Source organism: Zootoca vivipara, chromosome Z (genome assembly GCF_963506605.1).
Source record: "Zootoca vivipara chromosome Z, rZooViv1.1, whole genome shotgun sequence".
Classification (NCBI taxonomy): domain Eukaryota; kingdom Metazoa; phylum Chordata; class Lepidosauria; order Squamata; family Lacertidae; genus Zootoca; species Zootoca vivipara.
In genome coordinates this window covers 2,880,519-2,908,429 of record NC_083294.1, presented here as the reverse complement: position 1 = coordinate 2,908,429, position 27,911 = coordinate 2,880,519, and the positions used below count along the sequence as shown (strand labels likewise).

At 47.5% G+C, this 27,911-nt stretch overlaps 1 protein-coding gene across 2 annotated transcripts in view; it reads right to left on the bottom strand.

Annotated features, from left to right (window-relative positions):
* Positions 1–27,911, bottom strand: part of LOC118084239 (collagen alpha-1(XXVII) chain) — a 267,599-nt gene that overhangs the window by 177,221 nt on the left and 62,467 nt on the right. For both annotated transcript variants that reach the window (XM_060270658.1, XM_060270659.1), the window contains exons 10-12: positions 21,443–21,487; positions 13,876–13,929; positions 7,486–7,530 (exon numbers count right to left, since the gene is read on the bottom strand). In XM_060270658.1, coding sequence (XP_060126641.1) covers positions 7,486–7,530; positions 13,876–13,929; positions 21,443–21,487 — 144 coding nt within the window. The remainder of the gene's footprint in view (positions 1–7,485; positions 7,531–13,875; positions 13,930–21,442; positions 21,488–27,911) is intronic.

Genomic DNA, 27,911 nt, shown 5'->3' with positions numbered 1-27,911 from the left:
AAAGTAAAATCTCTCACTGCCTCCATTTCTTCCCCTTCTATTTGCCAGGAGGTGATGGGACCAGTGGCCATGATCTTGTTTTGTTTTGTTTTTGATGTTCAGCTTCAGACCATCTTTTGCACTCTCCTCTTTCACCCTCATTCAAAGGTTCTTTAATTCCTCCTCACTTTCTGCCATCAAGGTTGTGTCATCGGCATATCTGAGGTGGTTGATATTTCTTCCAGCAATCTTAATTCCGGCTTGGGATTCATCTAGTCCAGCCTTTCGCATGATGAATTCTGCATATAAGTTAAATAAGCAGGGAGACAATATACAGCCTTGTCGTACTCCTTTCCCTATTTTGAACCAATCAGTTGTTCCATATCCAGTTCTAACTGTAGCTTCTTGTCCCACATAGAGATTTCTCAGGAGACAGATGAGGTGATCAGGCACTCCCATTTCTTTATGAACTTGCCATAGTTTGCTGTGGTTGACACAGTCAAAGGCTTTTGCCTAGTCAATGAAGCAGAAGGAGATGTTTTTCTGGAACTTTAAAAAGTCAGCTCTCTCTGTGTGTGTGTTTGTGTGTGTGAATAGGTATTAGTATGTGCAGATGCCAATGAGTTGTTTGTGACCATCTCTCCCCGCAATGCCTTGGGCAATGCCCCCTTGGAGCCCAGTTGGGAAGCTGCATAGTTTTCCTGTTGCTCAGAAGCAAAATACAAAAGAACGGACGTGAGATGTCTTCTCGCTAGTATGAGTCCCACTCAGCAGGAGCAGAGCAAACAATACTGAACTGAAATGTTCGGAATGTTAGTGCCGTTTCTTATCATTTTGACAGGAAAGCCAGCCATAAATAGAGTGAAAAAACAAGCCATTCTGCCTTGATCTCTACAGGGCCACTGCCAGTCTGGGTAGAAAATACTGATGATGGGCTTGAGGGCATCCTGAGCAAGTTTGCAGATGACACCAAATGGGGAGGGGTGGCTAATACCCCAGAGGACAGGATCACACTTCAAAATGACCTGAACAGATTAGAGAACTGGGCCAAAGCAAACAAGATGAATTTAACAAGGAAAAATATCCCCTAAGCTGTTCTCGAGGACAGATTTCAAAAGATTCCAGCGGGAAAACGACTCTGCCCCTGTGGAATGGGAGCAACATGGAAACAGTGGCTCGCGTCCTTCTGTCATGACTTCTGTAGAAAGACTTGCGGCTCGATCTCATTCCACCACTACTCATAACTATCCCATGCTGCCCAATCGAGGCCACATTGTTCTTTCGTCTATCAGATCAAAATGAGCTGAGAACAACACAAGTTGCCAGATTCCTCGAGGGTGCAATGAGACTAAGGGCTATCTTTTCAACGATAATCATAGTCACATGACTGATCTTTTTATCCATGTCATTTTTAATTGTATGTTGCGTGTATTCTGTTGCTATGACTGTCAGCTATGCAAATAAAGCTTAGTGATTGATAAAGGCACTGCTTGTCTCCTCCCACCGCTACGGAGAAAATGGCAGAGGCTTCCCTCTGGCGTCTCCTGGGGTCTACACTAGGGTGGGTTATTAAAAAAAAATTCGGAATTTTTTTGATCTTATCTCAGGCATATGGTATAAACATAGTCAAATTTCAAATTTGGGATAAATCGCTTAATATTTAGATCCTGCTCCTACAGATTGAAATTTTGCCTCACTACGAGTGATAAAAACGTAGGAATTTGACTCATTTATTTCTCAGTATGTTAAATTGTGAACTAATCAACATAAATTTTAGGTTTTCAGTAGAGCAATAATAGTTGCATACTATTATTTTCTGCAATATTTATTTATTTAAATATTAAACGATTTGTCCCAAATTTGAATTTTGACTATGTTTATACCATACATCTGGATTTGTGCCTTTCATTTTTTTTGCCCAAGTGTAGTACTTTACATTTCTCCCTGTTCAAATTCATCTTGTTTGCTTTGGCCCAGTTGTCTAATCTGTTAAGGTCATTTGGGAGTGTGACCCTGTCCTTTGGGGTATTAGCCACCCCTCCCAATTTGGTGCCGTCTGCAAACTTGCTCAGGATGCCCTCAAGCCCATCATCCAAGTCATTGATAAAGATGTTGAATAAGACTGGGCCCAAGACAGAACCCTGTGGCACCCCACTAGTCACTACTCTCCAGGATGAGAAGGAGCCATTGATGAGCACCCTTTGGGTTCGGTCAGTCAGCCAGTTACAAATCCACTGAATGGTAGCATTGTCTAGCCCACATTTTACCAACATCTTTACAAGAATATCATGGGGCACCTTGTCAAAGGCCTTGCTGAAATCAAGATAGGCTACATCCACAGTGTTCCCTTCATCTACCAGGCTTGTAATTCTGTAGAGGTTAGCAATACCTGCTCCTATTTCCATTTTCATCCGAATTCTCCAACAAAACTCCTCAGGACTCCGCCTGTGAAATACTTCCTTAAGGACTTTAGCCTGACTGGAATGCATTCTTGAATGATAATGCCTCCTGCATGCCTGGATGGGGAGATGTCTGGCTGGCAGTGCAGAAGAAGTCTCCGCCTTTCATATGAATTAATTTTTGAATAGCAGGTTCTCCCCTTAAGGAGAGCATGGGTTGCGGAAGGGTTAACAAGACGTTCCCTGGTTTGTTGGGCGGGTCAGTTTGGATGGCTACTGAGGGTATTGTTGCTGGGGAGAATGTTATGTTTCAATTATTTGATTGACACCACAGCCAATATATACTGGGGCAATCAGCTTTTGCTTTCGCTTTTGGTGCTTGCAACGGATCTCCCTCCCTCCCTCCCTCCCTCCCTCCCTATATTTAGGATTTTTTGTTTGTTTGCGTATGACATTGCTGTGCCTGTCATGGGGTCGTCTGTATTGATGCGGGCGCCTAGTAGGAATTTTGCCACTTGGCTGATTGGCTGGTGCCAAGTGGTTTTTTTGCCTACTACATAGCAAAATGTCACAACTTGTAAGGTTGGCGGTTAGGCATTGATTCAAATTGGATGGTGGAGGGGTATGGATTTGGCTGGGCCTGCCCCTTAAAATTTCTGCTGCCTTTAGGGGTATTCCATTAAAGGAATCCTGGGGCTCCACATGTTTGTCCGTACCCCTGGTAGGGGCTAGGACCACACATGAGCCTCGGGGAGTATCTGGGGGAGAGGTCAAGGGTGTGGTGGCCCTGCCCTGGCCTCTCTCAGAGGGTGCTTACCTATCCTGGCTTCCCCAGTACGCTAGGGGAGTCCGATCTGTCCCAGGTGGGGGACAGGTGGCATGGGAACCAATGCCTAAGCAACCACTCACATTGGTTGTATTTAAATAAAGTTGTGGCCAAAATTAATGCCAAAAACCTTAGACTTAAATTCCGTGTGAAGTGTGAGTTATTGGTGGGAAGTCTTGGTAACTTGACACGCAAGCAGCCTAGTGTACACACTTAAGGGTCACATCAATTGCCCCACCCACTTTTGCCTCTCGCTCCACTGAAATGCTGCCCTCCGAAGTTTCCTCCTAAGGGAATGTGGCCCTGGGGGCTAAAAAAAAAAAAGATTCCCTGCAGCTAGGCTAGAAGCAACTTGAACTGCTGAATGTCTAAACAAACCCCCCCCCCCAAGAATACTTTTCAGAAGTTGAAAAGAAATGATGGGAGATTGGTTCTGTTTGTTGCAACAGTTTTTGTCTCCCCGAAGCTAAAAATGTGAAGATTTCAGGACCGTTTCCTCCCAAGTCATCTTTTTAATTATTTGTTTATATGGCCACACGTGTCTTCCATAATTATATCCATGATTATATCCATCAAAGCATTCTTGACATATGGCTGACAGCAATGCATGGCTGGGTCAGCTAGTAGAATCCTAGAATCCTAGAGTTGGAAGAGACCTCAAGGGCCATCCAGTCCAACCCCCTGCCAAGCAGGAAACACCATCAAAGCATTCTTGGCATATGCCTGTCAAGCCTCTGCTTAAAGACCTCCAAAGAAGGAGACTCCACCACACTTCTTGGCAGCAAATTCCACTGCCGAACAGCTCTTACTCTCAGGAAGTTCTTCCTAATGTTGAGGTGGAATCTTCTTTCTTGTAGTTTGAATCCATTGCTCCGTGTCCGCTTCTCTGGAGCAGCAGAAAACAACCTTTCTCCCTCCTCTATATGACATCCTTTGATATATTTGAACATGGCTATCATATCACCCCTTAACCTTCTCTTCTCCAGGATAAACATGCCCAGCTCCCTAAGCCGTTCCTCATAAGGCATCATTTCCAGGCCTTTGACCATTTTGGTTGCCCTCTTCTGGACACGTTCCAGCTTGTCAGTATCCTTCTTGAACTGTGGTGCCCAGAACTGAACACAGTACTCCAGGTGAGGTCTGACCAGAGCGGAATACAGTGGTACTATTACTAGCTGACCCGGCCACGCGTTGCTGTCAGCCATATATCAAGAATGCTTTGATGGTGTTTCCTGCTTGGCAGGGGGTTGGACTGGATGGCCCTTGGGGTCTCTTCCAACTCTATGATTCTATGTTGGCTGTTGCATCTCTCCACTTCTTTTTTGAACATGACTTTTTTAATGACTTGTTTCCAGTTGTTGATGACAATGGGATGGTGGTGGTTTATTTGTTTACAATGACACTCTAAGGATCCAGCGGCATCTCAGAAAAAAACCTGCTCAAAATAACCCAGGATTTCTCACTGCCCCTTGAAGAGCAGGATTCCCCTTCACACGCTGCTTCTGCCCTCACCCAGGAATTATTGCTTTGCCCACACACACCCCCAACTGCTGCAGTTCTGATGCACTGGGAAAGAGCAGAGGAGGAGACAGGGGGTGGGGGTGGGGAAACCTCCTCAAAGTCCTGTTTCCAAGACTGAGTCATCATGTTCCTCTCATGTCCCCACTGCGATGAACTGCCCTGGAAAAGTTTCAGTCTCTGACTCACGTCCAGCACGTCTATTTTAATCTTTTTACATTCTTACATCATTCCAGGAGGCCCAATTGTACAACAGAGCAAACAATCTGCTCCATCTATTGAGATTTTACAGCAATCAAGAGCAGGGATGTGTAAACATTTGGCTTTAGATCGTTCCCTCGGTTTGTGTATACATTGCTCCAGAGAAAGAGAGAGATGTTTCGAGAGATCCGTCACAGGGAGAAAGCGCTGATAAGCTGACATGGAAGAAATTGTCCTTAGAAGGAGTTGCACTGAGGACAGCGATGTATCCTGCTACGGATGAAACACAGAGGCAAGGTAACAGGAGCATTTGACTGTGTCGACCACAGCAAACTATGGCAAGCTCTTAAAGAAATGGGAGTGCCTGATCACCTCATCTGTCTCCTGGGAAATCTCTATGTGGGACAAGAAGCTACAGTTAGAACTGGATATGGAACAACTGACTGGTTCAAAATTGGGAAAGGAGTACGACAAGGTTGTATATTGTCTCCCTGCTTATTTAACTTATATGCAGAATTCATCATGTGAAAGGCTGGACTAGATGAATCCCAAGCCGGAATTAAGATTGCTGGAAGAAATATCAACAACCTCAGATATGCAGATGACACAACCTTGATGGCAGAAAGTGAGGAGGAATTTAAGAACCTTTGAATGAGGGTGAAAGAGGAGAGCACAAAATATGGTCTGAAGCTCAACATCAAAAAAACCAAGATCATGGCCACTGGTCCCATCACCTCCTGGCAAATAGAAGGGGAAGAAAGGGAGGCAGTGAGAGATTTGACTTTCTTGGGCTCCTTGATCACTGCAGATGGTGACAGCAGTCACGAAATTTAAAGACGCCTGCTTCTTGGGAGAAAAGCAATGACAAACCTAGACAGCATCTTACAAAGCAGAGACATCACCTTGCCAACAAAGGTCCGTATAGTCCAACCCCCTGCCAAGCAGGAAACACCATAAAAGCATTCTTGACATATGGCTGACAGCAACGCGTGGCCGGGTCAGCTAGTAGAATCATAGAATCATAGAGTTGGAAGAGACCACAAGGGCCATCCAGTGCAACCCCTTGCCAAGCAGGAAATACCATCAAAGCATTCCTGACAGATGGTTGCAAGCCTCCGCTTAAAGACCTCCAAAGAAGGAGACTCCACCACACTCCTTGGTAGCAAATTCCACTGCCGAACAGCTCTTACTGTCAGGAAGTTCTTCCTAATGTTGAGGTGGAATCTTCTTTCTTGAAGTTTGAATCCATTGCTCCGTGTCCGTTTCTCTGGAGCAGCAGAAAACAATATATATGTGACTCTAAAGCTTGGGTTCAGTTTTATATCTGCTTACAGTGACTTCAAAAATGGTCCAAAAACAGATCAATAATTTTTTAAAAAATCATTTTGTGCGTGAGGTTTTAATCAAATCTCTTTGAAAGTCAGACTTCATCTAATCTTTAATGAACGCTCATCAAATTATGATACAAGGAAATGAGGATGTAGAAAATTCATCACCCTAATGGACGTGCCCTTTATGAAACCAAACAAGACTTCCACATTCCCAGCCCCATTATATAACACTAGCTGTGCATTAGTCTGTCAAATGGAGGGTAATAGCCCCCCTTCAGATCCCCCTGAGTCTCAGAGTCCCCCTGTTTTACAGGATCTCATGGCGGAGGCAGGGTTTGTGGGTGTGGGCTAGACTCCATGGGGAGGGAGGAGGAGGTGGAGGCGGAGCTGTGGGAATAACGCCACTTGAGGGCGCTGGTTTTAGTTTGTGTTTGTCAAATGGAGGGTAATAGCCCCCTTCAGATCCCCCTGAGCCTCAGAGTCCCCCTGTTTTACAACACCCGCTAAAATGTAAAGTAAAAAGGCCTTGCCGTGCCCCCAAGTGCGTTGCTGTGGGTTATCTCCCCCCCAAGCCTAGTGGGGGCCTGGCAGGGGCCTACATAAAACAAAGGTCATGCTGGGGCCTGCCATTCATGCGCTTGCCCTCTACCCCCCCCCTCGGGCCTAGTGGGGGCCTGGCAGCCTGGCAGGAGCCTACATAAAACAATGCTGCATCCTGCAATCCGGGCACTCCCCCTCCCCCCGGGCCTAGTGGGGGCCTGACGGCCTGGCAGGGCCTAGGGGTCTGGTAATGGCCGCCTTGGTGGTTTCAGTTGCTTGGTTGATGGTGTCATTATTTGGTTTGTGGGTGTGGTGTAGATTCTACAGGAAGGGAGGGGGTGTACTGTGGGAGGAATTCCACTTGAGGGCGCTGTTTTACTTGGTGGAATAGCAGGTTTCTACCTGCGCAGGTGTGAGATTTGAGGGATTTTTTCCCCCTGCAAACACTTGGGGGGTGGCATGGATCGTTGTGTCCAAATTCCAGGACAATCGGTCAAGCGGTTTTGGAGAAAAGTGGAGCCCATAGTTTCACCTTTTTTTCATATATATATATATAGATGACCCACAACCAACTGCCCCCTGCCTGCAAAAAAAACACACTCTGTCCAAGATTCCCACCTCCACTGCCCCACTCCCATTTTTTAAAACTGTTTTAAACAAAGTCTGCATAGTAGACGAAGAAAAACTTTACCGGCCTACCCATCTTGCCCTTCTTCCCAGGAACTCCGGGGAATCCCTAGAAAACAAACAAAGGGGGTGGGGAGGAAAAAATGTTAACATCTGGTAGAAGTCAGAAGGAGACACAAAGTTCAAATGTAAAGAGAAAGGGTATTTTTTTAAAAAAAATTTTTAGAAAAAACCCAGGAACATGTCTGGAACAACTGCAGGATGATTGTGGGCCAAATTGTCCGCTGCAAAAGCAAGCAAATGTGGAGGAAGAGGATCATTGCTTAGGCTGAGGAAAGACTCTCTCTCTCTCTCTCTCTCTCTCTCTCTCTCTCTCTCTCTCACACACACACACACACACACACACACACACACACACAGGGCCAGGAAACTGAGGCATAGCTTAGCAGAAGAAATAATTAAGCTACCGGTCTGGAACCAAACGAAAGCCAAAGCCAAGACTTGCTCAAGAAACTCTGTTTAGGTTTCCTCCTATTTGTGACACGCACAAGCATTAGATCAGTGGCTCCAAATCCCCCCTCATCCATGCAGACGGCACACAAACACTTTTCCAGAACCTGCCTTCTCAATACAGTGGAACCTCAATTTACGAACATCTCGACTTATGAATTTTCGGTTTACGAATGCCGCGGGCCCGTCTGGAATGGATTAATCCACTTTCCATTACTTTCAATGGGAAAGTTCGCTTCAGTTTATAAACAGACTTCTGGAACCAATTGCACCCACGCTTCGGGTTAAGTACGGTTCAGGTTGACTACTACACGGACCCATCTGGAACGGATTAATCCACTTTCCATTACTGTCAATGGGAAAGTTCGCTTCAGTTTATGAACGCTTCAGTTTATGAACAGACTTCCGGAACCAATTACACCCATGCTTCAGGTTAAGTACGCTTCAGGTTGAGTACTCCGCGGACCCGTCTGGAAATGATTAATCCACTTTCCATTACTTTCAATGGAAAAGTTCACTTCAGTTTATGAAGGCTTCAATTTAAGTACTCTGCAGACTGTCTGGAACAGATTAATCCACTTTCCATTACTTTCAATGGGAAAGTTCGCTTCAGTTTATGAACGCTTCAGTTTATGAACAGATTTCCAGAACCAATTACACCCATGCTTCAGGTTAAGTACGCTTCAGGTTGAGTACTCCGCGGACCCGTCTGGAAATGATTAATCCACTTTCCATTACTTTCAATGGAAAAGTTCACTTCAGTTTATGAAGGCTTCAATTTAAGTACTCTGCAGACTGTCTGGAACAGATTAATCCACTTTCCATTACTTTCAATGGGAAAGTTCGCTTCAGTTTATGAACGCTTCAGTTTATGAACAGATTTCCAGAACCAATTACACCCATGCTTCAGGTTAAGTACGCTTCAGGTTGAGTACTCCGCGGACCCGTCTGGAAAGGATTAATCCACTTTCCATTACTTTCAATGGAAAAGTTCACTTCAGTTTATGAAGGCTTCAGTTTATGAACAGACTTCCGGAACCAATTGTGTTCATAAACCGAGGTACCACTGTAATAGTAGTAGTAGTGGTAGTAATTTATTATTTATACCCCGCCCATCTGGCTGGTTTCCCCAGCCACTCTGGGCGGCTTCCAACAGAAAAATGAAATAAAATAATTTACAGTGGTGCCTCGCAAGACGAATTTGATGCTAGACGAATGGGTTTTGCGATCAGAGGTTGCCTCGCAATACGAATTCGTTTTGCAAAAATTTCGTCTTGTGAATCCCATAGGAATGCATTTAAATTTTTTATTTATAGTTTTTTTTTGCCCATAGGAACACATTAATTGAATTTCAATGCATTCCTATGGGAAACCGCGATTCACTAGACGAATTTTCCACAAAACGAATTCATCTTGAGAGGCAACCTCCGATCGCAAAACCCATTCGTCTAGCGAAAAATTTGTCTAGCAGGGCATTCGTCTAGCGAGGTACCACTGTATTAAACATTCAAAGCCTCCCTAAACAGATGTCTTCTAAAAACCTTCAGATGTCTTCTAAAAACCTGGTACCTGTTTTTCTCTTGGACATCTGATGGGTGGGCATTCCACAGGGCGGGCGCCACCACCGAGAAGGCCCTCTGCCTGGTTCCCTGCAACTTGGCTTCTCGCAATGAGGGAACCACCAGAAGGCCCTCGGGGCTGGACCTCAGTGTCCGGGCAGAACGATGGGGGTGGGGACGCTCCTTCAGGTATACTGGACCGAGGCCATTTAGGGCTTTAAAGGTCAGCACCAACACTTTGAACTGTGCTCGGAAACGTACTGGGAGCCAATGCAGATCTTTCAAGACCGGTGCTATGTGGTCTCGGCGCCGCTCCCAGTCACCAGTCTAGCTGCCGCATTCTGGATTAATTGCAGTTTCCGGGTCACCTTCAAAGGTAGCCCCACGTAGACCGCATTGCAGTAGTCCAAGCGGGAGATAACTAGAGCATGCACCACTCTGGTGAGACAGTCCGTGGGCAGGTAGGGTCTCAGCCTGCGTACCAGATGGAGCTGATAAACAGAATTGACCTGCGCCTCCATGGACAGCTGTGAGTCCAAAATGACTCCCAGGCTGCACACCTGGTCCTTCAGGGGCACAGTTACCCCATTCAGGACTTCATTTGGGAATATCTGGCACACTGCTGATGGGAAAGAGCTATTAATTCTAGGACGGGCGAGACCCAGGTTCAAAATCCCTGTCTGGCCTTGAGCCTTGTGCCAGTCTCTAACCACCTCTTTCCCTACAGTCCCTGCCCCCACCTCTGGTGTTAAGATAGGCAGTGGATACCCTCTTGTGATCCATGCGATGGTCACCTCTAGGCTTGATTATTGTAACTTGCTATACGCGGGGCTACCCTTGAAACGGACCCAGAAACTCCAGCGGGTGCAGAATGCCGCGGCAAGACTCCTTACGGGATCCTTGCCACGGGATGACATTGATCCAGTTCTTTACCAGCTGCACTGGCTCCCGGTGGAGTACAGGGTCAGGTTTACAGGGCTGGTTTTGACCTTTAAAGCCTTATGCGGCTTGGGACCCTCGTACCTGCAGGACCGCCTCTCCCGGTATGCTCTGCAGAGGACATTAAGGTCCACAAAGAAAAACATACTGGAGATCCCGGGTCACAAGGTGGTTAGACTGGCCTCGACCAGGACCAGGGCCTTCTCAGTACTGGCCCCGACCTGGTGGAACGCTCTTTCTCGGGAGACTAGGGCCCAGTGGGAGTTGTCATCTTTTCGTAGGGCCTGCAAGACGGAGCTGTTCCGCTTGTCCTTTGGACTGACTCAGTCTGACCCCGGTGTTACCCTCCCCTAAGGTTTTATCCTAGGTAAAGGTAAAGGGGCCCCTGACCATCAGGTCCAGTAGTGTCAGACTCTGGGGTTGCGGCGCTCATCTTGCTCTATAGGCCGAGGGAGCCGGCGTTTGTCCGCAGACAGCTTCCGAGTCATGTGGCCAGCATGACAAAGCCGCTTCTGGTGAACCAGAGCAGCGCACGGAAACGCCGTTTACCTTCCCGCCGGAGCAGTCCCTATTTATCTACTTGCACATTCGAACTGCTAGGTGGGCAGGAGCTGGGACCGAGCAACGGGAGCTCACCCCGTTGTAGGGATCCGAACCGCCGACCTTCTGATCAGCAAGCCCTAGACTCTGTGGTTTAACTAACGTCACCACTAAGAATTAGAGGGCAGACAAAACAGAAAATAAAAATGGAATGGAGGATTTTTGACGACTATACAGGTATAGTAAATAACAAGATATCGAAAATCCACCTGGCAGAACACAACTGAACCCAATGTAAATTAAGGAATAGATAACGATGTAATTAGGTTAATAATTGTGCGATATAGTAAGGTTAAAGTTTACAAATTGCAGAGAGGTAAATTGGAAGTCAAAATAGAAGAGATGCAAACAATGTTTAATTAATGATTATTATTTTTTATTTTATGTGTTGTTTTTTCTTTTTTCTTTTTTCTTTTTTCTTTTTTTCTCCTTGTCTGCTTTTTCTTATATAATTTTTTCTTCATTCTTTTTTTTTTTTGTAAAGGAATTATGTAGATGAAGAATGTTCGCATTTGTAACTATGTTGTCTGTTAATGTTTTTTAACAAGGAAACCCATAAAAACCTATTTATTTTAAATAGTTGTCTATTTATTTTTTTAGAAAATGAAAGTAATGGAAAGTGGATTAATCCATTCCAGACAGGTCCGCGGAGTACTTCAACTGAAAATACTCAAATCGAGGCGTACTCAAACCGAGGTATGACTGTATCTGTCAAAACCCTATAGAAAGCCATTCTTGAAGAAGAGCCTTTCTACAGGCATGGGCAGAGCCGGTGCGTCCATTCAGGCGACCGAGGCAGCTGCCTAGGGCGCCAGAATGGAGGGGGTGCTGGCCAGCCTACCTGCCGCCCGTCGCCCCCCGGTGCTGAGCGTCGCCCCCCGGTGCCCCGCACAAAGTTCTGGAGGTGCGCGGGAGCGCGAGCCTGAGGCCACCTCGCTGTGCATGTCAGCTGTAGAGCGGCTTCAGGCCGCTATCCCGAGGCCCTCCAGAGAGCGGCCTAAAGCCGCTCTACAGGCTACAGCTGACAGGCACAGCGAGGTGACCCCAGGCTCGCATTCCCGCGCAAAGCTCCAGAGGCGCGTGGGAGCAGGAGACTGGGACCACCTCCCCACGCCTCTCAGCTGATTTTTATTTTATTGTTATTTTTTCTACTTGAAATTTTTTTCTATTTTCTATTTTTATTTATTTTATTTTTATATTTTTTTATTGGGGGTGGCGCCAGAAGGTGATCTCGCCTAGGGTGCAAAAAACCCTAGCACAGGCCCTGAATGTGGCTCTTGGACTGAGAAAGCTTCCCCACCCCCACTTACCGGGGGGGGGAAGAGTACAATTCAAACATTGAAATATTGTGTGTGTGTGTCTGTGTCTCCCTGACCCCCGCCCCAGTTGAGGCCCAGATCTCAATACAGTGGTACCTCTACTTACGAATAACTCTACTTACGAATGTTTCTACTTACGAACGGAGCTCCATCCGCCATCTTGGATGCGGTTTAGATAGGATTTTTTCGACTTACGAATTTTTAGACAGGGTTGCTTCGACTTACGAATTTTTTCTCCCAATGCATTCCTATGGGATTTGACTTACAATTTTTTTTGACTAACGAATGTGCGTTCAGAATGCATTAAATTCGTAAGTAGAGGTACCACTGTAGATGCATATAAAAGGCCAGCTGTTTTTGTGTGTGTAGGGCTGAGATAAGTCTTCCCCTTATCAACAATACTGTCCTGTTTCAGAGAGAGGAAAGTTTTCTGTATACACAAGTCAGGGATGTGGGTCAATCAAAACAGCCAGGGTTGGAGGACCCTTGAAAGGGCATTTTTGTGTGGTGAGGGGAAAACCCCAACACATTTGGAGCAGCACCCTCTCCCCCTTCTGTTTTGGGTGTGAACATTTCAACCTAACCACCCACTGATGCCATGTGGCAGCAGGAATCAATCCTCCTTTTGAGTGAAGCTTGTCCACAAAACATGGATGTAAGGGGCCTCACAGAATCACACCAGTCTGCTAGATCTCACGGGCAAATGGCACCAAACTGCTGCCACCTCGTTTTCTCTGGGCCTCCTGAAAAGGCGACTCTGCTTGGGAGCAAGGTTTTTTGCGCCCTAGGCCAGATCACCTTCTGGCGTGCCCCCTCCCAATAAAAAACAAAATAAATAAATAAAAATAGAAATAGAAAAATAGAAAATAGAAAAAATAAACAAAGAAAATAGAAAAATAGAAAATAGAAAAAATAAATAGAAAAATTAACATAGAAAATAGAAAAAATAGAAAATAGAAAAAATAAACATAGAAAATAGAAATAAAAAATAGAAATAGAAAATAGAAAAAATAAAAAATAAAAATTAGAAAAAAAACAGCTGAGAGGCATGGGGAGGTGGCCCCAGGCTCCCTCTCCTGCGTGCCTCCGGAGCTTCACGTGGGAACGCGAGCCTGGGGCCACCTCGCTGCGCCTGTCAGCTGTAGCCTGTAGAGCGGCTTCAGGCCACTCTCTGGAGGCACGTGCACCCCTCTCGGGATAGCGGCCTGAAGCCGCTCTACAGCTGACAGGCACAGCGAGGTGGCCTCAGGCTCACGCTCCCGCACACCTCCGGAGCTTCGTACGGGGAGCGCGAGCCTGGGGCCGCCTCCACTGCGCCTGTCAGCTGTACAGCGGCTTCTGGCCACTCAGCACCGGGGGGGCGGGCAGGATGGCCAGCGCCCCCTCCATTCTGGCGCCCTAGGCAGTTGCCTAGGTCGCCTGAATGGACGTGCCGGCCCTGGCAGCCGCCAAGACAGACAGCAGCATGGACAACATGAGAAAGCCAAGACAGATGGCAGTTTTGGCACACAGAAGGAAAAAACTCACTCGTTCTCCGTCAGCACCGGGCAGCCCGAATAATCCTGGTGGTCCAATGTACCCCTATGGAGGGAAGGGGGAGGGAAAAAAACAAAGAGCATTTGGTCTCCTCTGATGCAGTGGGTTGGGGTCAAGTCCTGTACCTTGGGAACAAGCAAAGCATCTTCTGGCGCTGGTCCAGGGAAGCCGTGATGAAATACACCTTGGAGCAAGTGTATTTGCCCATGGACTGCATGGTGTTGGCTTCCACGATGTAGTCCAAGGGCACATACGCTCACACCAGGGACCATGAGGACTCCAAGAAGGAAGGCAGGTGCCAGCCAGCTAGGGCCTTACCTGGGCTGGCTCAGGGTGGACCTGGGAGAAATGGAGCTCGGATCCAGGTTAGCTGTGAGTGTATAGAAAAGTTTCTGCTGCTGGCATTTCGTGTCAGAACCCCACCAGGGAGGAAAGAACTCAGACCTTCAGGAACCGAGGGAAGGGAAGATCTGTAGCCCTCTACAGATCTGACTAGCTGACCCGGCCACGCGTTGCTGTCAGCCATATAACAAGAATGCTTGGCAGGGGGTTGGACTGAATGGCCCTTGTGCTCTCTTCCAACTCTATGATTCTACTAGCTGACCCGGCCACGGGTTGCTGTCAGCCATATAACAAGAATGCTTTGATGGTGTTTCCTCATAGAATCATAGTGTTAGGGAATTCACCAGTGTGTGTGTGCCAGGGTTCAGGAAAACACCATGTTGCTTCAGTGAGGTACTAACTGGAAGCAGGAGCCTTTTTATGCACTTCCCTGTGAAGGCGGTGAAGGTCCTGTGTGAGTGCCTGGAGGCGGTTGGAGGATGAATGGCGGCTAACAGGTTGAGGTTGAATACTGACAAGACAGAATCCCAGAGTTGGAAGAGACCACAAGGGTCAAGCAGGAAACACTATCAAAGCATCCCTGACAGATGGCCGTCAAGCCCCCGCTTAAACATTATTGCAGATCTCCAGGGCATCAGACAAGGGACATTCCCACCCTACCAGGAGATACCAGGATTGGAACCTGTGACATTCTGAGTGCAAAGCAGGTATCTTAACTCTGAGTTATGGCCCTTTTCCATAGGATTATTCCCCATCCTTCACTTTGACGGTTAAATGCCTTTTTTCTACTGCAGGTAGATATATTTCATAGAATCATAGATTTGGAAGAGACCACAAGGGCCATCCAGTCCAACCACCTGCCAAGCAAGAAACACCATCAGAGCATTCCTGACATATGGCTGACAGCAACGCGTGGCCGGGTCAGCTAGTAGAGTCATAGAATCATAGAGCTGGAAGAGACCACAAGGGCCATCCAGTCAAACCCCCTGCAAAGCAGGAAACACCGTCAAAGCATTCTTGACATATGCCTGTCAAGCCTCTGCTTAAAGACCTCCAAAGAAGGAGACTCCACCCCACTCCCTGGTAGCTAATTCCATTGTTGAACAGCTCTTACTGTCAGGAAGTTCTTCCTAATGTTGAGGTGGAATCTTCTTTCTTGTAGTTTGAATCCATTGCTCCGTGTCCGCTTCTCTGGAGCAGCATAAAACAACCTTTCTCCCTGCTCTATATGACATCCTTTGATATCTTCGAATATGGCTATCCTATCACCCCTTCACCTTCTCTTCTCCAGGCTAAACATACCCAGCTCCCTAAGCCGTTCCTCATAAGGCATCGTTTCCAGGCCTTTGACCATTTTGGTTGCCCTCTTCTGGATACGTTCCAGCTTGTCAGTATCCTTCTTGAACTGCGGTGCCCAGAACTGGACACAGTACTCCAGGTGAGGTCTGACCAGAGCAGAATACAGTGGTACTATTACTTCCCTTGATCTAGATGATATACTCCTCTTGATGCATCCCAGAATTGGCTTTTTGAGCTGCTGCATCACACTGTTGACTAATGTCAAGTTTGTGGTCCACCAAGACTCCTAGATCCTTTTCACAATGACACATGGAACCCTTCCATCCTATGTCTAATGTTCTCTCCATGCCCAATTTGCAGATTAACTCTGGCCAGCCACCTCCGATGCCTTCTCATTCACCCAACTAAAAATAATTGTATTTATTTATTTATACACTGCCCATCTGGTTCTCTGCTTCAAAAACTAACTGCTGAAATGACAATGCCCCCTCATTCTTTGAGGATGGATATGTGTTTGTTATCTCCATCAGACTTTTTTTTAAAAGGACAGCTGGGGGGATAGGCTGTGTTGTAGAACAGCCTGTCATGACAGGATATTAAAGAGTTGATTGGCCCCTTCCCCCGCCTTCTGCCCTTGTGCAAGAATGAAAACCTCTGATGGGGTCAACCTTTGTTTATCGCTTGCCGTTTTTCCGGTGATGAGAGCCAGCTGGGAGCATTTACTTGCTCACAAGGAAAAAGAGCACATGACAACCAGGGGGATGGATTCGTTGGCTCAGAGCATCACGTTGACTTAGAATTGCAGGGGAGAGTAGGAGGCAGTTAACTAGAGCTCTGCTTCTTTCAAATAAAAGTGAAGAAGAGGAGGGTAGAATGGAGAAGAGGAAGAAGCTTCTCGAAAGTGAACACACTCAGATTGAGCGAGCCCAAGTGAGGACGCAAAGCACTACTGTGGCTTCAGAGGGTTCACTGTTAGAAGAAGAGGTGTCAAAATTTGGCCCCTCGAGTGGCTCCCTCCTTACAAAGCTAAGCCCTAGCACTAGAAGAGCCCTTCAGGATTAGACCAAAAGTCCACCTAACCCAAGCAGGAGACCCAAACGTTCCCAGCTTGTTTGCTACTCTAGCCACTGCAGTCTGGGGTAGACTGCCCATGAACATAGAATCATAGACTCCTAGAGTTGGAAGAGACCCTCTAGAACTAAGACCTTCAGGAACCGAGGAAAGGGAAGATCTGTAGCCCTCTAGAATCCTAGAGTTGGAAGAGACCACAAGGGCCATAAAGTCTAACCCCCTGCCAAGCAGGAAACACCATCAAAGCAGTCTTGACATAGGGCTGACAGGAACGCGTGGCCAGGTCAGCTAGTAGAATCATAGAATCCTAGAGTTGGAAGAGACCACAAGGGCCATCTAGTCCAACCCCCCTGCCGAGCAGGAAACACCACTAAAGCATTCTTGACATATGTCTGTCAAGCCTCTGCTTAAAGACCTCCAAAGAAGGACACTCCACCACACTCTTGGTGTGGAAAGTTCCATTTCGAAAGTTCCATTTCGTTATCCTGCTATCCTGGGCCGTGTTCAGAAAGTGGTGGTGGGGGATGAGTGTTCAGACCCCTGGGCTCTCGCTTGTGGGGTGCCTCAGGGTTCCGTCCTCTCCCCCATGCTTCTTAACATCTACATGCAGCCGCTGGGAGAGATCATCAGGAGGTTTGGGCTGGGTGTTCATCAGTATGCGGACGATACCCAGCTCTACCTCTCTTTCAAATCAGAACCAGTGAAGGCGGTGAAGGTCCTGTGTGAGTGCCTGGAGGCGGTTGGAGGATAGATGGCGGCTAACAGATTGAGCTTGAATCCTGACAAGACAGAAGTGCTGTTTGTGGGGGGCAGGAGGCGGGCAGGTGTGGAGGACTCCCTGGTCCTGAATGGGGTAACTGTGCCCCTGAAGGACTAGGTGCGCAGCTTGGGAGTCATTCTGGACTCACAGCTGTCCATGGAGGCGCAGGTCAATTCTGTGTCCAGGGCGGCTGTCTATCAGCTCCATCTGGTACGCAGGCTGAGACCCTACCTGCCTGCGGACTGTCTCGCCAAAGTGGTGCATGCTCTGGTTATCTCCCGCTTGGACTACTGCAATGCGCTCTACGTGGGGCTACCTTAGAAGGTGACCCGGAAACTACAATTAATCCAGAATATGGCAGCTAGACTGGTGACTGGGAGCAGCTGCCGAGACCACATAACACCGGTCTTGAAAGACCTACATTGGCTCCCAATACATTTCCGAGCACAATTCAAAGTGTTGGTGCTGACCTTGAAAGCCCTAAACAGCCTCGGTCCAGTATACCTGAAGGAGCGTCTCCACCCCCATTGTTCTGCCCGGACACTGAGGTCCAGTACCAACGGCCTTCTGGCGGTTCCCTCGCTGCGAGAAGCCAAGTTGCAGGGAACCAGGCAGAGGGCCTTCTCGGTAGTGGCACCCACCCTGTGTAACGCCCTCCCACCAGATGTCAAAGAGAAAAACAGCTACTAGACTTTTAGAGGGCATCTGAAGGCAGCCCTGTTTAGGGGAGCTTTTAATTTTTAAGGAATTAGTGTATTCTAATATTTCTGTTGGAAGCCGCCCAGGGTGGGTGGGGAAAACCAGCCAGATGGGTGGGGTATAAATAAATAAATTATTATTATTATTATTATTATTATTATTATTATTATTATTATTATGGTGGGGGACACAAGTAGTAAACTAACTAAGTATGGAAGCAGGGTGGGAAGTACTTTGATATTTGCTTCAGGGCAGGAGGCAAAGTGAGGCAACCGCCTCAGGTGACAGATGCTAAAAGACAGCAGGGAGAGTTCCCTGACTGTAGCAGGGCTTACCACAGGGCCCGACCTAGGGTCCCAAAACTAGTTTGCTGCTTCAGATGCAATGTAAAGTCCTATCCCACCTACCAGTGCTGAAACTCTCATTCAGCCACCAGTCCAGCCAGCTTCTTCCAAGCTGTATGTTTAGCCTGGAGAAGAGAAGGTTAAGGGGTGATATGATAGCCATGTTCAAAGATATCAAAGGATGTCATATAGAGGAGGCAGAAAGGTTGCTTTCTCCTGCTCCAGAGAAGCGGACACTGAGCAATGGATTCAAGCTACAAGAAAGAAGATTCCACCTCAACATTAGGAAGAACCTCCTGAGAGTAAGAGCTGTTCAGCAGTGGAACTTGGTGCCGAGGAGTGTGGTGGAGTCTCCTTCTTTGGAGGTCTTTAAGCAGAGGCTTGACAACCATATGTCAATAATGCTTTAATGGTGTTTCCTGCTTGGCAGGGGGTTGGACTGGATGGCCCTTGTGGTCCCTTCCAACTCTAGGATTCTATGATTCTATGATTCTGGAAACAGTGACGAACAGCTGCTAAGGAACCCCTGACAGCAAAGTGGCCCATTCTTGTGCTTCTGGCAAGAATGGGAGCAAAGCACCCATGTAAACAGGGAGCACAGGTCATTGCCAGCCTATAGGGCTCTGGGTTTTAAATGCCTGGGCCAATGAGGCTTGCTGTCCTGGAATGAGGAGCCGCTGGAACTGATCTGCTTGCCCTGCCTGCCAGCAGCTGCTGCAAAAGGAAGCCTTCCAAGGCTTGCTGCCAGATTTGTGTGGAGCACTGGATCTTATCTAGGCAGCAAACCTTACCTTCTCCCTGAACCAGCCTTGCCTGTTCTCTCAGGGGACCTATTGCTTCCAAGTGTCCATGAACTGCTGTGGGCCTGCTTGTATCTTCCCAGTCATTGATGATCTCCGTCAGGCTATGGACAAAGGTGAGAGTTGTTTCCTAGTTCTGCTGGGTCTCTCAGCGGCTTCTCACAGGAAGGGAAATGCGCGCGGAAAAGGAGATGGAGGCGTTGCGGCAGGCGGGCCGGGCTGCCTGGTCGTCCTCTAGGGCGCCGCCTGCTCCTCCGGCGCAGAGGCCTCTGCTGGGACGAGCGGTGCCGTGCAGCGCCCAGCCTCTCGTCCTCCTCATGTCCCCGATGGCCGGGAGTCAAAGAGCAGGGTGAGCGGGTGGGCGGGCGGTGGCAGCACCGGCGCCTGAGGGGTGCCCACCAAGAGGCGCGCCGTAAGCAGAATCAGGAAGACTCCTGCCTAGAATGGCAGTAGGCGTATGGTGCCACTCTAGCCAGGAGTCTCGCTGATTCTGCTTCATGGGCAAAAAGAGGAGAAGAAGCTCAATGGCCGCGCGCTGCTCCCAGACACCATTCGGCACCCCTTCCCTGGCGCCTTGTGCCACCCAGCCCGGGCCTAGAGATGGCCCTGCTTAAAACCACGGAGAGACCATCAAATGCCAACCATACCCTTCAGCTCTCTATATTGGACAAACAGGCCAAACCCTACGCCAAAGGATAAATGGACATAAATCTGACATCAGGAATCACAAGACAGAGAAACCAGTAGAAGAACACTTCAATCTCCCAGAACATACACTTCAATCTCCCAGGACATTCTATACAAGATCTCAAAATAGCTGTTTTAATACAGAAAAATTTCAGAAACAGACTGGAAAGAGAAGTTGCTGAATTGCAACTCATTACCAAGCTCCAAACCATGGAGAGACCTGGTCTCAATAAGGACATAGGATTCTTATCTCATTCTACAGGATCAAGCTTTCTTTAGCCATCTGCCCTCTTGCTTTTTCCTGCAAGACCAATTGCAGTCGTTAACAGTCGTTAACGGTCATCAACAGGTTTACCACTCCTATCAGCCAATCATCCATTCCCACCCCCCTTTTGAGTAATACCCCTCCCCACCCTCTGACTATACATAAGGGTCTGGTGACTTCTGTTTCAGTGTATCTGAAGAAGTGCGCATGTACACGAAAGCTCATACCAATGACAAACTTAGTTGGTCTCTAAGGTGCTACAGACTGGAAAGAGAAGTTGCTGAATTGCAACTCATTACCAAGCTTAAAACCATGGAGAGACCTGGTCTGAATAAAGACATTGAATTCTTATCTCATTATACAGTACATGATAAAACTATCTTTAGCCATCTCACCCCTTGCTTTTTCCTGTAAGACCAATTGCAGTCGTTAACGGTCGTCAACAGCTGTCAGTCAGTCAATCACCCATTCCCACCCCCTTCTGAGTAACACCCCTCCCCACCCTCTCACTATATATAAGGGTCTGGTGACTTCTGTTTTAGTGTATCTGAAGAAGTGCGCATGCACATGAAAGCTCATACCAATGACAAACTTAGTTGGTCTCAAAGGATTTTTTTTATTTTGTTTTGGAAATGTCTAAAAAGGGATCTCTCTCAGTCAACAAAGAATGGGAAGTATTTAAAGATTATTTAAGAAATATTAAAGTACTGTATATAAGAAATTTACATTATAAAGGTTAAATATAGGGAAAAGAAGGGAAAAGAAAATGATATGTATATAGTAAAACTGTGCATAAAGATACGAATAAAGGATAAGTTACAGCAAGTTTAATTGGAAGTCATCTGAAAGTTAGAATTTGGAATATAAGTTAGAACAGGGGTCAGCAAACCTTTTCAGCAGGGGGCCGGTCCACTGTCCCTCAGACCTTGTGGGGGGCCGGACTATATTGGGGGGGGGGGAAATGAATGAATTCCTATGCCCCACAAATAACCCAGAGATGCATTTTATATGAAAGGACACGTTCTACTCATGTAAAAACATGCTGATTCCTAGACCGTCCGCGGGCCGGATTTAGAAGGCAATTGGGCCGCCCCCGCCCCCGGGCCTTAGTTTGCGGACCCTGAGTTAGAAAGTGATAGTAAAAATGTGTTTTGTATGTTGTGTAGTTAGTGTTAGTGGGAAGTTTATGTTTGTGAGTACTGCTTTTGTGTGTTTGTGTGTCATATAAGCTTGCTTTTAAACAATCAAGATTTCTTATAAAAATAAAAATAAAGGGATCTCTCTCACTTACCCGGCTGCCTTTTGGACCAGGTTCTCCTATAGGTCCAGGTAAACCCTGAAACACAGGAAAAGAAAAAGCAAAGCAAAGCAAAGCAAGAAAAACAGATAAATGTGGACATGTTAGAACTTTTTGAAAATACACAAACACACACACACACACACACACACACACACACACACACACACACACACATCTGCAAACACCCTGTTTCCCCTTTTTTAATACATAGTCATAAAGTAAGCCATGGCAGGGTTTTGAAGCATTTGAGAAATATAAGTAATACCCTGAAAATAAGCCATGCTTCCGCGCTGCGGAAACCAACCCCCACAGGCACCTCCACTCACAGAGTCACTCCATGCAGCCGGCACTGCAGGAGCGCGATCAGCTGGGAAGCGCCGCTCCAAATCTCCACTTAACAGCTGATCGCTCGCCCGCCTTGCTGGCTGCAACCCCGCGCTCCGCCTTCTCGTCCACCACCGCCCCTGCTGCTTCCGTGCTTGCCGCCACCGCTGGGCTCCCTGCTTCTTCCTTGCCTGGACCGGCCAAGGAGCTTGGAGCACCCTGCAGCGGCAGGCGGAGGGAGCACCTGAGCCAGCGGCCTCCGCCTGGCCCGGCCAATAGGGTTTATGGAGAGCAATAATAGTTGCATACAATTATTTTCTGCAATCTTCATTTATTTAAGATCAGACATGTTGATAATTTACATGAAAAATTGTGGGATGTTACTAGTAGGCGGTGACTAGAGCTTCTAGGATAGTTATTGGAGAGAAAAGACGTGATGCTACCATCAAAACAACAATGAACAATCGCTCTAAATTCCCTAATAATAATAATAATTTATTATTTATACCCCGCCCATCTGGCTGGGTTTACCCAAGAGACAAGAGACAAAGAAGGACTTTGCGCCAAATAGACATTTAGTGTAATGCATAAAAGCATATTTTTAGCATGATATACAGTAATATGGTGTACATGTGCAATGTATATATTGCATAAGGCATAATTTTATTAATTACACAAAATGTCAGCATTTAGTACAATTTATACCAAGTATAATGTGATGTTTTGATGCAACACATAATATGAGTGGCGTTTTATTGTTTATGTTTACTTGTTGAGTACACCGTTTGCTTCATTGTTCCATACAATGTTTTCAAAACCATTTGGTTATTCATGTTAATTATCAACATGTTTTCTCTTATATAAATAAACATGGCAGAAAATAATAGTATGCAACTATGTTTGCTCTCCAAAAAGCCTAAAATTTATGTCTATTAGTTCACAATTTAACATAATGAGAATTAAAGGAGTCAAATTCCTATGTTTTTATCACTCGTACTGAGACAAAATTTCAATCTGGAGGAGCAGGGTCTAAATATTAACCGATTTGTCCCAAATTTAAAATTTGACTATGTTTATACCATACGCCAGAGATAAGATCAAGGGAGGAAACATTTCCGAAAATATTTTTTTTATGACCCACCCTAGTGGCCAAGGACGCCTGCTGCCCCACCACCCGGAACCGGTGGCTGCTGCAGCGCCGAGCACTCAAGAGAGCCCAGGAGCGCCCTGAGCCGTAAAAACCGTACCAATAATAAAAAAATAAGACATCCCACCGAAAGTAAGCCACCCTGTGTTTCTTTGAGGGAAAAAGTTATAAGACGGTGTCTTAAAAAACGGGAAACACGCAGTTCCAAGGCAGAGGCTTCTATTTGCAATTTAGGAGGCGGTCCAAGAGATAGCTAGGAAGGAATTCGGAGGGGAAGAATGATCGTCATCACAAGAAGCCTCGGGAAACAAATGCCCTAATTGTTACAAGGAGACGGCTCGGAAGGCATTCATGTTTTAAAACAGAACTCATAGTTAATTCCACTCCGTTCCAGTGCAGCTCAGCTTCAACAGAGGAGTGGACCGAATGCAAGAAGGGAAAAGCAAAGGCTGGTTGATATAAGACAACAACAACAACAACAACAACAACAACAACAACAACAACAACTAATAATTTATTATTTATATCCCGCCTATCTGGCTGGGTTTCCTCAGCCACTCTGGGCGGCTTCCAACAGAAAAATGGAAAAAACAAGCAAACACACAATCTATTAAACATTAAAAGCCTCCCTAAACAGGGCTGCCTTCAGATGTCTTCTAAAAATCTGGTAGCTGTTTTTCTCTTTGACATCTGATGGGAGGGCGTTCCACAGGACGGGCGCCACCACCGAGAAGGCCCTTTGCCTGGTTCCCTGCAACTTCGCTTCTCGCAATGAGGGAATCGCCAGAAGGCCCTTGGTACTGGACCTCAGTGTCCGGGCAGAACAATGGGGGTGGAGATGTTACTTCAGATATACTGGACCGAGGCCGTTTAGGGCTTTCAAGGTCAGCACCAACACTTTGAATTGTGCTCAGAAACGTACTGGGAGCCAATGTAGATCTTTCAAGACCGGTGTTATGTGGTCTCGGCGGCCGCTCCCAGTCCCCAGTCTAGCTGCCGCATTCTGGATCATTTGTAGTTTCCAGGTCACCTTCAAAGGTAGCCCCATGTAGAGCGCATTGCAGTAGTCCAAGAGGGAGATAACCAGAGCATGCACCACTCTGGCGAGAGAGTCCGCAGGCAGGTAGGGTCTCAGCCTGCGTACCAGATGGAGCTGATAGACAGCCGCCCTGGACACAGAATTAACCTGCACCTCAATGGACAGCTGTGAGTCCAGAATGACTCCCAGGCTGCGCACCTGGTCCTTCAGGGGCACAGTTACTCCATTCAGGACCAGGGAGTCCTCCATACCTGCCCTCCTCCTGTCCCCCACAAACAGTACTTCTGTCTTGTCAGGATTCAACCTCAATCTGTTAGCCGCCATCCAGCTTCCAACCGCCTCCAAGCACTCACACAGGACCTTCACCGATTAGAGGTGCCACTGCTTCCTCCTCCATCTAGGTGCAGAGGTTTTCCTAATCACAGGAACACCTGTGTGTTGCTCCCCTCCATTCACCTTCCCTAACCTGGTGCCCGCCATATGTTTTGGACTCCCGTAATGAGAGCTTTCAAGACCTCTCTTTTTCAATGGCTTTTAACTGATGTGCCTGACATCAATCCCAGGAAAGATTCTAGAGCAGATCATTAAGCAAACGGTCTGTGAGCACCTAGAAAGAAACTCTGTGATCACTAAAAGTCAGCATGGGTTTCCGGAAACAAGTCATGTCAGACTAATCTGATCTCATTTTTTGACAGAATTACAAGCCTGGTAGATGAAGGGAATGCTGTGGATATAGCCTATTTTGATTCCAGCAAGGCCTTTGACAAGGTGCCCCATGATATTCTTGTAAAGAAGCTGGGAAAATGTGGGCTAGGCAATGCTACCATTCAGTGGATTTGTAACTGGCTGACTGACTGAACCCAAAGGGTGCTCAACAATGGCTCCTCTTCATCATGGAGAGTAGTGACTAGTGGGGTGCCACAGGGTTCTGTCTTGGGCCCAGTCTTATTCAACTTCTTTATCAATGACTTGGATGATGGGCTTGAGGGCATCCTGAGCACGTTTGCAGACGACACCAAATTGGGAGGGGTGGCTAATACCCCAGAGGACAGGATCACACTTCCAAATGACCGTAACAGATTAAACAACTGGGCCAAAGCAAACAAGATGAATTTGAACAAGGAGAAATGTAAAGTACTACACTTGGGCCAAAAAAATGAAAGCCACAAACACAGGATGGGAGACACCTGGCTTGAGAGCAGTACATGTGAAAAGGATCGCGGAGTCTTGGTAGACAACCAACTTGACATGAGTCAACAGTGTGATGCCGCAGCTAAAAAAGCCCATGCAATTCTGGGCTACATCAATAGGAGTATAGCATCTAAATCAAGGGAAGTAATAGTACCACTGTATTCTGCTCTGGTCAGACCTCACCTGGAATACTGTGTCCAGTTCTGGGCACCACAGTTCAAGAAGGATACTGACAAGCTGGAACGTGTCCAGAAGAGGGCAACCAAAATGGTCAAAGGCCTGGAAACAATGCCTTATGAGGAATGGCTTAGGGAGCTGGGTATGTTTAGCCTGGAGAAGAGAAGGTTAAGGGATGATATGCTAGTCATTTTCAAATACATAAAAGGATGTCATATAGAGGTGGGAGAAAGATTGTTTTTTGCTGCTCCAGAGAAGCAGACACGGAGCAATGGATTCAAGCTACAAGAAAGAAGATTCCACCTCAACATTAGGAAGAACTTCCTGACAGTAAGAGCTGTTTGGCAGTGAAATTTGCTACCAAGGAGTGTAGTGGAGTCTCCTTCTTTGGAGGTCTTTAAGCAGAGGCTTGACGGCCATCTGTCAGGAATGCTTTGATGGTGTTTCCTGCTTGGCAGGGGGTTGGACTGGATGGCCCTTGTGGTCTCTTCCAACTCTAGGATTCTATGATTCTACTAGCTGACCCGGCCACGCGTTGCTGTCAGCCATATGTCAAGAATGCTTTGATGGTGTTTCCTGCTTGGCAGGGGGTTGGACTGGATGGCCCTCGTGGTCTCTTCCAACTCTATTATTCTATGATTCTATAAAAGGAGCATCAAAGGCTTGGCCTGCCCTGAACCCTAGCTGTATGCCAGCCTATGTTGCTGAAAAGGGCATGCAAGCTTTTAACTGACGTTGGTCATTCTGAATGGGTGGGAGATTGTGGAAGTGACTTTCAGATTCATACCTGACCCAGTGTAGTCACCATCAATCAACCGTTTTCTTTCTCGGTTATTAATAGAGAAATCCTGGCATGTGTCACAAGACTCTTTGTTGTTTTGGCCCATTTTACGTTCCTGTTAATAATAATACTAAATATAAATAAGTAAGCAAGCAATGGGCCCAAATGTCCACTTATCTCTGCATGGCTGAACCAACTTTTCAAAAAGTTTATTCAAGACACAGCACTAGAGGCCATGAGACACCTGGAATCCTTTCTCTCTGTAAGTTTCCACCTTTCATATTTTTTTGATGCAACGTTCTGTCTAAGCCAAAGGCTTGCATGGGCATACCCAGCGCGGGGCAGGGGGGGCAACTGCCCCCTAGAAGCAGGGCCGGCGCAGCCGTGGGCGAGAGTGGCGCTGCCGACGGGGCTGGTGGGCAGAGGCGGAGGCGGAGCACAGCCCGGTGGAGCGTGAGTTCGGCATTCCCGCCCCCGTGGCATGCCGCACCCTCCCTCCAGCTCCCCGTCACGCCCTCTGGCAAGGCCAAGCGTGGTGGGGAACCAGAGAGCGCGATGGGAAGCTGGAGGGCGCAGCGCGGCGGGCGGGAATGCCGAACTCACGCTCCGCCGGCCTGTCCTCCGCCTCTGCCCACCAGCCCCACCGGCAGCGCTGCTCTCGCCCACGGCTGTGCACTCCGCCGGGGTCCTGGCCATGGTGCACTGGGGGCAGCCCGGCAGGCCAGAGCGAGCGCCCTGGCTGCATGCTGTCAGTGGAGCCCCGGCACCTAGGTGAGACCGGAGTCAGTTTCAGCTGGGCTCCGTAGTCCCGCCCACGTCCCCACTGTGGCCCCTCCCCTCCCATGCCTTGGCCCCTCCCCTTGCCCCCTAGTTTTGATCCTGGGTATGTCCCTGAAGGCTTGTGTGCTTTTTTCACCAACAGAAGCTTATTCAAAGGGGGGAAGGCGCAGAATAGCCCTGTTTCTTATCCTCTGGGACCAATATACGGTAGTACAGCTGCCCAAACTAACCTCTTCAGTCTCAGTTATGTTTACTTTCCTTATTCGGTGCTTTCATTACTTCTCCTTTTGGCAAGTTTTGGTTTTGCATCACAGTGGAAAGTTGGAAACTTTGGCTTCTTTTTTTGGTTCAGGCGTCGGAGGCAAAGTTGTTAACTTTGGCCTGATGGCAGAAGTATGCAAACAAACATTTTGACAGTGGGATCTGGGTTTATCGTCCAGAGCCTTCCTGAATTGGAAGTATAGAAGTTGGAGGTGGAAGGAGATCGTTCCATTTCATTTAGTCTGGCAACTGGCGTAGAGTAAATAACCGTGGAAGTTTAGAATAGGAATGGGAGAGAAATTTGTTTCCCTTTGCATGTTAGTACAAGCTCACCTAATTTATACCCCCTAAGCCCATGAGCAACTGAAACAGAGATGTCCTTTGTAATTCCCATGTGTCTGAACTTTGTGACACAGCTTGCCACCCAAAAATATAAATGTGCATATGAGGGGAAATGGTGTACAAAAGTCCTTGTAGTAGTGATGGTAACATGAAAAAAATGCGGAAAATAAGGGAATGGCCAGCAGAAACAGGGCCGTCTCTAGGCCTGGGCTGGGTGGCGCAATGCGCCAGGGTGCCTGGCCACCAAGGGGCTCTGCCGCCGGGGTTGGGATGGAGGAGGAGGAGGCGGTGGTGGCCACCGATGCTGCTGGTTTCGCCTCCGGAGGACAGGGAGCGGGAGACAGGCCCGGGGGCTGCTGCGGGTGCAAAGGGGTCCGCGGCTGCCTGCTCTGTGAGGCCGCTCCGCCCCCGCAGGTGC